At 35.2% G+C, this 9,878-nt stretch overlaps 1 protein-coding gene across 2 annotated transcripts; it reads left to right on the forward strand.

The window, feature by feature from the left end:
• The first annotated feature begins 77 nt into the window (after positions 1-77).
• fut9a (fucosyltransferase 9a) lies at positions 78-9,675 on the forward strand. Of its 2 annotated transcripts, XM_067455779.1 has the most exons (3): positions 79-487; positions 2,820-2,914; positions 5,320-9,675. In XM_067455779.1, exon 3 carries the CDS (start codon positions 5,328-5,330, stop codon positions 6,405-6,407), a length of 1,080 nt encoding a protein of 359 aa, XP_067311880.1. In that variant the 5' UTR covers positions 79-487; positions 2,820-2,914; positions 5,320-5,327; the 3' UTR covers positions 6,408-9,675. The 2 variants fall into 2 exon arrangements, with proteins under 2 accessions (XP_067311881.1, XP_067311880.1); XM_067455780.1 differs by lacking the exon at positions 2,820-2,914 and having other exon boundaries at positions 78-487.
• Positions 9,676-9,878: the final 203 nt, after the last annotated feature.

Here is a 9,878-nt window from a genome sequence, read left to right on the forward strand (position 1 = left end):
CATCAAATGAATTTTTTTTTTTTTTTTTTTTTTTTTGCATTTCTGCATTTGCACGTATTACTGCACACGCGCGAACGCTTGCGCACGCACACACTCTAAATCTATAATTGCATCCATGCACATGAACAGCGCGGACACTGGAAAGGTATCCGGGCGCATGTGGGGAGGGGGACATTATTCTACATCACATCACACGGCGTTACATGGCGTCTTTTCCAGCGACGCACTTGCTCGCACTCTCGGTTTCTGACACACAGGATCGTACGTGTTTTGTCTTGCACGCGCTGATTTGAGTCTGTCATTGCGGACACATTGCAATATGCAGTGATGCACTGACGAGAAGGCTATGGGTTCAGGTGCATCCTATCCAAATACTGCCTTCATCGGAGATTTTTCAGCACCATTCCGATGTGCGAAGTGTGTGTGGGATGTAAATAAAAGAAGCGCATGATGTGGCTTTCCCTCGAGGATGATTTCTGATGGAGAGGTGAGACAAACGATTTACCGAAATGAAGGTTACCTGTATGCTCTGCATATATTGCACGACACGAGTAGATGCTTTAAATATCACCCGCTGCGTGCACCATTCTTTTTTCATTCATCTCTTTAGGGATTTTTGAAATATAATAATTAAACATGGCACGAGCGCAGGGACATTCATTCTCATGGGATGCTTCATGCGTCCTTTTTGGATGCGGTTTTGCTTAAAATAGACAAAGCAGTCGAGATGCTAGAGAGAGAAAGAGAGAGAGAGAGCATGTCATATTTAAAGAATAGCCATATTTATGTCAGATGTAACAGTGTGCTTTAACATGACCTTCAGCATCAGTGGTGAATAAAGCACATCACCTTGCACGGTACCACATTCAATTATGTTTTCATGAAGAGCTGAAACACCATTTTTAGACGAGTGTTCATTACATAGCCTGTATAAACATCATGTCACTGATGGGATAGACATCAATTCCTAAAGCCTACTAAATAAACTACAAAAGCTTTATATTTAATGATTTTGCATCTTCTTCTCATCTTCATGCCCTTCATCCACATCTTCTATTTATTAGACGTGAACACTCAAGCCACCAGCGTGCAACTCTGTGTCCCAAATACATCACAATACATTTAAAAGAAATGCCTTTCTTTTTCAAAGACTCCCGGAGAGATACAAACATGCAACCTTGTCGCTCTATTTGTTAACTTGAACAGCCTCCTGCACCACACGTGTAGTGTTGGTCAAAAATATGTAATATGTGCAGTAGCTATGGGAGTTAGGAGACAGGACATGCCAAACACTTTGCTAATTAAAAGACCCTCCACTCAGGACATTTAAATCCCCCTGAGGGTCTTTAAACAGCTGATTATTGCTTAATGTTTCCTAACCTTTACGAATACATCATGCATTAGCTATAATTACATTCTGTTATGTACTGGATGTGACCGATGTTTTATTGAAAAGGTGTGTAATCTCCCTGCAACCCTATGCGTCCCGCTCATTTACAGAGAGCTTTTGCTCTGATATAAGATGATTGAGTCACAAATGCACTGATAAACCTTTTAAACAGCTGTTACATGTCCACATGTGGATTAATGGTAAATGGACACTGCAGAGATGAAACGAAGCTCATTTCTCAACCGCAGTGTACAGTGTAAATGGTGCGTGTAAAACCACAGCTGAAATGCATTGACAGGTGTGTTAGACAGGAAATATCTCACGAGCTGGACATTTTTATATTATATATAGGCTATATAGAAAATATCATTTTCATTGCCATGTTTTTTTAATACTTCCATATATGCTTTTTTTTTTATTCACATGATTTAAAGTTAAGTTAATAGACAGATATGTGACTCATCAGTTCGTTCATTTTATTTCTTCAGTTATTAATTTGCTAATATGTGTCAGATTAAATATGATAGAGATTATAAAAAAACCTGACACATCAAGTTAAACACAACAGGATGTTATTAAGTGGAAGTGTGAAGATTTGTTTATTGGCAGGTTTTACGGTCCTTGTGAAATTGCAGCTAATTGAGTTGTTTATTCAGTTAATTGAAGTTTACTGAATAAGTTAATGGAATGTTAATTTGCGTTTAATTGCATATTCTGATACTATTGGCTTTTAATACCTTTGAGATACATTGGTTTACTTGTGCACAAAAATTTACAGGGCAGTTTTAAGGAACACCTTTACACTCTCAGAAAAAAAGGTATAGTGCTGTCACTGGGGCGGTACCCTAATGTACAAAAGTGAAAAGGTACATCTTTGTACCTTACTCACCCCTAAATGGTACATATTAGTACCTTAAAAGGTACATATCAGTACTTTAAAGTACCTTTAAGTAGTACCTTAAAGGTACATAGTAGTACCTTTTCGGTTTTGTACCTTAGGGTACCGCCCCAGTGACAGCAATGTACCTTTTTTCTGACACTGTAACAGTATGTGAGAGTAGGACATTAGAAAAATGTATGGGTTCTGTACAGAAAAACGAAATCTAGTGATTCTAGATCCCAAAGCTTATTTTAACATCCTACCATTGTGAATATTTGGCCTTTTGGTTCTATTATCTCTTGACATCCTGAAGATGGCAGTGCTCCCATGTGTAAAACTGATTGTCTGAATGTTCACCGTAATGATCCAGAATTATTTTTGAGGATCGGATTAGTACAGGGCCACTGTAAATATGGTCAATAAATATGGAGTTACCGATGACTAATTCTTAAACCGTTTCTACACAAAGTGTTGTTTGATATTCAGCGTTATAGGGGTTTGATTGTACCGTGATGTAATGCATTTTCTGTCTTTTTCCCTCATGAGAAGACCTATGATTTTAAGACTGGCATTCTTCTGGTAGTAAAAAGAAGAACCTGGAACATATAATCATTTTACCTATTGGATATCAGCAATTCTGTCAGGTGAATTTTTAAGATTATTTACCTTGTATATATATACATATTTCTCAGTGCTTGTAATTAGCTGACTTTGTCATTATGGTAAATATACAGTATATTCATCATATGTTTCTTTCTAAAGTAATTAACTATTTCATAAAATATTAAGGAACTATGCCATAAGTCTTAAAGTGGGCTCCCCCACACATCCTACTGTCTATAAATCATCTGATATCAGTGAGTAAACCAGACCGTGTTTTAATATCTGAAATATGCAAATTGCAAATTGATAAACCTTATACAGTCATTCAATATAATTATGCAATTATGTTATATGTTGCAGTAACTTACTGTACATTATATTGTTTCATTTTGTAAAGAGTTAACATGCATTGAAAGCTGTTAATATAACAACTTAAATCTTGGTCAAATGAATGAATTTCTATACACTGTAAACCCTAACGCTCAAAATAAATAAATGGTTTGAGAAGAGCCAAATCAAATTAAACAAATTAGTTCAATCAAATTAACGTTAATGAGAATTTGGACCTTTCTATTTCTTTTGAGTTCTCAAAACTGACACATTTGAATTAATCTTAATTGTTTTATTGTTTTGAGTTTTATGAACTTGTTTATTTTAATTTAGAAAACTTAAATTTAACAGAAAGTGGGATAGGATTTCCATTTCCCATGCTTTGCAATGACACTCAAAAGGGACAGTAAATGGCATTATGTTGTTTTGTGTGTGTGTGTGTGTGTGTGTGTGTGTGTGTGTGTGTGTGTGTGTGTGTGTGTGTGTGTGTGTGTGTGTGTGTGTGTGTGTGTGTGTGTGTGTGTGCGATTAATGTTGGGAGGTTTAGTGTTTAATGCTTTGTTATGCTAGTTTAGAAGAGTTTCTCCACTGTAAAAAATTATTTCGAAAAAAAGTTACCTGGTTGCCTTCAAATTTTAAGTTAATTGAAATTAAAATTTTGAGTTAATACAATGAACATTTTTTGAGATTCGACAACCTTTATTAAAAGAGTATTAAAAGATTTTGTAAGCATATTGGGTAATTATGTGTGTGTTATTTCTGCTGATGCAGTGAAACATTCCAAATAGATTTATCAATTTTTTTATGTGGTTCAGATACAAAAATATTTTGGGTTTCTATTTATTAAACTAATTTCCTTCATTGTATCAACTCAAATTTTTAATTTCAATAAACTAACAATTTTATGGCAACCAGGTTACTTACTTTTTAAGTTAAACCAACAAAAACCACCACAAATTTTTTACAGTGTTTTAAATATATATATATATATATATATATATATATATATATATATATATATATATTTTTTTTTTTTTTTTTGTGGAGTTACCTGGAGCATGTTCTTAGTTTGAGAACAGATAAACAGTATGTTAAATGTATTACATTGCTGTCATCATTCAACAAATGCCATGCTAATGCTACCAAAGCATTGTGTAACCAATCAGCAAGTATTTATTGAATTTGCTAGCTGAGGTTCCACTACTAAAATGTGAAATATATTTTTAAGTTAAACGTAAGAGTTAGAACACTAATGTATATGATAAGAGCAATTCAAATGTATGATTACAAAATAAAAAAAATTTAAGTTCGGCTTAAACTATACATTTCTTAGCGTAAAAAATGAGGCAGCTGATTTCCTAAATTTTTTGAGTTTTGCCAACTTGGGTTTTACAGTATATGCAAACTGACTTAGTAATAAAAATCCAGAAAATGTATATAATATAATATAATATAATATAATATAATATAATATAATATAATATAATATAATATAATATAATATAATATAATAAAATATAATATAATATAATATAATATAATATAATATAATATAATATAATATAATATAATAAATGCTTCACATTATTCTTAGTTTCCAAGTAGTAGTTTCCAAGCTTTTATTTTGTTGCTCAGAACAAGATGATGCATAGTATAAGACCTTGAATTTTAATGCAATTTATCAATATTTATATATTGTGCATTATTATTCACATACATAAATAGGCTATACACCTGTTTTGACAGGGTGCAGTAGATACACCAGTCATGCAAAGTAATACTCAATAAAACAAAATATCCTATCCTGTCTGACTCATACTTTGCATACGGGTCATTTGAGGTCAAAGAATCAGTGTCAGTGGTGGATGGGAATTAATATGGCTGCTGGAACACTACTGCTGGCTGACAGTATATAATATATAACAGCAGTTATTAAAATGTATTAATTTAGCTTGTAACTGCAAAATGCAGTTCATTAACACTTTATTTGTCCAAAAGAATGTTCTGACTCTTAAAAAAAAATGACTTTGAAATCAAACCGGAATAGACTGCTGTTTTATATACTGACCAATAACCTTTTTTTGCCTTTCCACCATTATCTGTTTCCTGTTTAAAGGCCAGAGTATGCCATCTACACCAACTTACAGAATCCTACGACCCCTCCTGCTTGGTATCTTTTTATTGGGATGCTTTGTGACTTTGTTTTTAATGTACATCAAGCCATCCACGAGCTGGTTGTCAGGCCCCGTTGAGTCGGAAACATCCACAGCCCGAGTGAAAAGCCTCCTTTCCACCAGAAGTGATCAGAACCAGACAACCATCCTGGTCTGGCTTTGGCCTTTTGGCGAAACCTATGACCTGAACGTCTGCAGCTCTTTGTTCAATATCGATGGCTGCTTCATCACCGCCGAACGAAACCTCTACAACAAATCCGACGCCGTCGTCATACATCATAGGGACATCACCAGCGACCTCTCCAACATGCCGCCGGCGTATCGGCCCACGTTGCAGAGATGGGTTTGGATGAACTTCGAGTCACCGTCGCATTCATCTCAGTTACCTGGAATTGAGAACTTGTTTAATTTAACTCTAAACTATCGGCAAGATGCTGATATAGAAGTGCCTTATGGATCGATTGTCGCAGCCCAAGGAGAGGAGGACTTTGTGCCGCCAAGCAAGAACAAGCTCATTTGTTGGATCGTCAGCAATTGGAACCCAGATCACGTCAGAGTGAAATACTATAATGAATTGTACAAGCACATCGAGGTTCATGCATACGGACAGGCTTTTGGTGAGTACATTTCCGACCAGGACTATTTCCCCACAATGGCCAGCTGTAAATTTTATTTGGCATTCGAGAACTCGATTCACAAAGACTACATCACTGAGAAATTGTACAACCCACTTTCCGTTGGCACAGTACCTGTGGTGCTCGGACCACCAAGGGAGAACTATCAGAACTTCGTTCAGGGAAACGCTTTCATTCACGTCGACGACTTCCCGTCTCCTAAGGAGCTGGCTGATTACCTCCTGTTCCTTGACAAAAACGAGGAGCTTTACCTGAAGTACTTTGACTGGCGTAAACACTTTAAGGTGAAAAAGGCATACTTCTGGGCCGAACACACGTGCCTGGCCTGCGATTATGTCAGAAGGCACAATGAGTACAAATCAATTAACAATCTTGACAAATGGTATTGGGGTTAATCCGCACCTAAACCACGGGACCAGCTTAATGAAAGTTGCTTGACAATAAGAGCTTCGTTTAACTTAATTCAAATGAGGGTCTGTTGTGAGCACTTACAGACTTTTATTTTTGTACAATGTCCCAAAGTAGTTGTACATTTACTTCGTGTTCGGTTTCATGCGTTTATTAACCAGGATGCAAATCATGCATTTTAGAGTTTGATGAGTTGGCTACACATAGTATTTATTAGGAAAGCAGATTTTGACCAAAATGCATTTGAATGGATAGTTCACCCAAAAATGATGCAACTTATGCATTTTAGAGTTTCATAAGTATGTATTTATTTGAAAAGAAATATATTTATTTAGACCAAATGCACAAATTCCATTTAAATGTCATCTATTTGTCATTTCAAACATGGATAACTTTCTCTCTTCACAAAAGAAGATATTTCGTAAGTGATTTTTTTTGGATGCAAATCATGCATTTTAGATTTGAATAAATACATGTTTATGTAGAAAGCTAATTTTGACCAAAATGAGCTTAAAGGGATAGTTTACTCAAACATGATGCAAATCGTGCATTTTAGAGTTTATTAAGGACTTATTCATGTTAAAATAACCTATTTATGTTGACCAAAAGGCACAAAATCAACCATTTACAATATGTTGTTCCAAACCTGTATGACGTTCTTTTTAATGTGGAACACAGATAATTTGTTGAAGGTTTTTGCCTATACAGTGAATGTCAGGGTCCAAAATAACACACAAAAAAGTTATTTTTCCAAAGTATCTTCATTTGTTTTGATGGGAGAATTTACTTTTAAGTGAACTATCCCTTTAAAATGTTGCTGTTTTCATACATGATATCAAATAGGAAATCTGTTTATTTAATGAAAGCCGAGCACTTTTTTGTTTTGTTGAAAAACTGAGATTTATTTTACATCATTGGTTACTGTGTAAATGTTAGTGCTAGAGACATCTATGCAGTGTTTACAGAACTTATGTTGTGCAAAATGTCCATGTACTGTAAATGTGGTGTATATGTATTTTAAAACAACCTGCCTTTCATTTCCATGGTTTTGGACGTTGTTTTGCGCACTCATATTTTACCATGCTATGTTGGTACACCAACATGCACTTGCTACTGAAAAACAAACATGCCAGGAGTGCGTTATTGCTGATAATGTTTTACTGTACTGAATAACTGCTGATAATATCACTGTTAAGTAGCTTACATGGCTTAGTTATGTGATACTGTGAAGTATCAATGTGTACTGTGAAGTTCTGTTTTTGAAATATTTAATTGTTACTTTTGTTTAACAGTGAAGTGTTGAATCGAGAGCAGGAGGCTAATATACATAAAGTCATGTGTGGGTGGTGCCATATTCACAGGAATGCAGAAGACCTTTTCCAAACGTTGCCAAATGAGTAGACACACTTGATGTACGAGACAAACGAAATCATAATGTGAGAAGCATAATGGCTCACTTTTCTAATTCCGAAGATGCATTAGTTGTAAGCTTAGAAGATTTGTTCGCTGCCAAAGTTTTCTTTCTCAAAAGAGATGCTTCTGATCTTTTATCTCTGGGATTCAAGTCATCACATTTCTCAGATTGGCTTTCATTTCATGGTGAAGGACTGTTTTTGATGTGTTACATACATGTAGTCAGTCTAATATTAGATGAGGGTAAAGAAATCTATTGTTGATCAATGAGAACTCTTTCAGCACTGGATCACAGAATGCGCTGCTGATACTGTCACTACAAACAATCATGTTCTCAAAAGCTCTTTTGTCTTATTTCCAGTAAAATAAAATCTAAACCTGCTTAAAACTAAATATTTTTTCTCTGCTATACTATTATATATATCAACTATAACATATTCTTTGAAAACGGATCTTATTGTATGCCTTATTATCTTACACAATTTTGATTTATACTAATTGATCTTGTTTTAAGGATTTTTACTGGGACATAAGACAAAAACGTGATTAGGAAATTAAGTATTGTTATGCTTATATGAAAAAGCACACTTTAATAGATAGGCCGATAAATGGATAACATTTCAAGTTTTGAATCACTTACATTCTTGTTGTTTTGATGTCTGAAGCACACATAGTTGTGGATTATTGTTGCTGTTGTGTTGCATTTTGTGTCCAATTGAACATATGAACATTAACAGCATCATCAAATATTTCATGTCTGGGTTTTTAACTTTTGTATTCATAAGGGACCATCAAAAGGTTGCTATTTTAACAATGTCCATCTGTATATTACTCAAATGTACACACTTCAATGAGCCAGACTTTTTTTATATGAACTCTGAGGAAACTGATATGATGCGTAGTAACCAAGACAACGCTACACATCTCAGATCAACATTTGTCGAAGATAATCGGTTTGCCGTGAATGCTCTTTATGCATTGTAAATAGCCGTATTGTTGGACGATCCTAAACCTGTAGCAAATGTCTGCGAATGAAGCGCTGAAATGAGACAGACAAAGTAAGCCCTTTCTGAGCCTTTGCACCGAGGAAGAAAAGTCTCCTGCTGAAGACAAAGATGACAGTGTTATGGAGAGGCCATTTTCAGTCCCTAAAGCGGTTTTCACATTGAACATCCGTATCGTTTTTTGGGATTAGGGACATTGTTGGACTGGAAAACTTTAGCTAAAGTTTCTCTCATTCTCAAGTGTGTGATTTATTGAAACAATGACAGTACAAAGATGTATTGTGACTAAAAATGTAAAATGGGAAATAAGAAAGAAACGTTTATGGTTTCAACATGTTGTACAAAGTAAATCAGATATTGCAAATTTACTTACATGGCCATAATTACTGACTTGTATTGATTTATGGTCTCTCTCTCTCTCTCTCTCTCTCTCTCTCTCTCTCTCTCTCTCTCTCTCTCTCTCTCTCTCTCTCTCTCTCTCTCTCTCTCTCTCTCTCTCTCTACCTCTGTATCTTTATCTCCCATGCACAAATGTTGGCTGTGAGCTCTTGGTACCCTTTAAAACAGCCTTTGCATTATGAGTGTGTTGTTGGTGTCTGACTCAGAGCCTCTGCTGACTCATACATGTAGGCTGGTCGCATGGAGTATGATATCTCCTCTATGCATTATGGACTCGAATGCGAAATGACCCACATTCCTATTGTGCTAAGGAACTTGAGGGTGTATAGAACTGTTCTTTGCAACGTTAATTGCCAAAACATTGTTATTTGCCAAATGATTTGCTGTATATGTCTGTTAGTAAAATAAAGAGACAAAAATAAAAATGACATTCACAGAACGTTCAGTTTCCCATTCTGATTTCAAGCATGAAAAAAAAATTACAAAAATTAAAGTTTAAAGGTGTGATATTTTCCCCCATCTAGCGGTGTAATGGACAATCCAGTGAATATTAGTTTCTGTTCCTCTCAATTCCAATTTCGTTTTAAGTCCTACGGTGGCCGATTTAGTCCAGTTTACTTCCAGTTCGACCTCGTTCATGAC

Source organism: Pseudorasbora parva, chromosome 10 (genome assembly GCF_024679245.1).
Source record: "Pseudorasbora parva isolate DD20220531a chromosome 10, ASM2467924v1, whole genome shotgun sequence".
In the NCBI taxonomy this organism is placed as follows: domain Eukaryota; kingdom Metazoa; phylum Chordata; class Actinopteri; order Cypriniformes; family Gobionidae; genus Pseudorasbora; species Pseudorasbora parva.

Coding starts and splice junctions, on each gene's coding strand:
- fut9a (XM_067455780.1), top strand. CDS start 5,328: ATGCCATCTACACCAACTTACAGAATCCTACGACCCCTCCTGCTTGGT.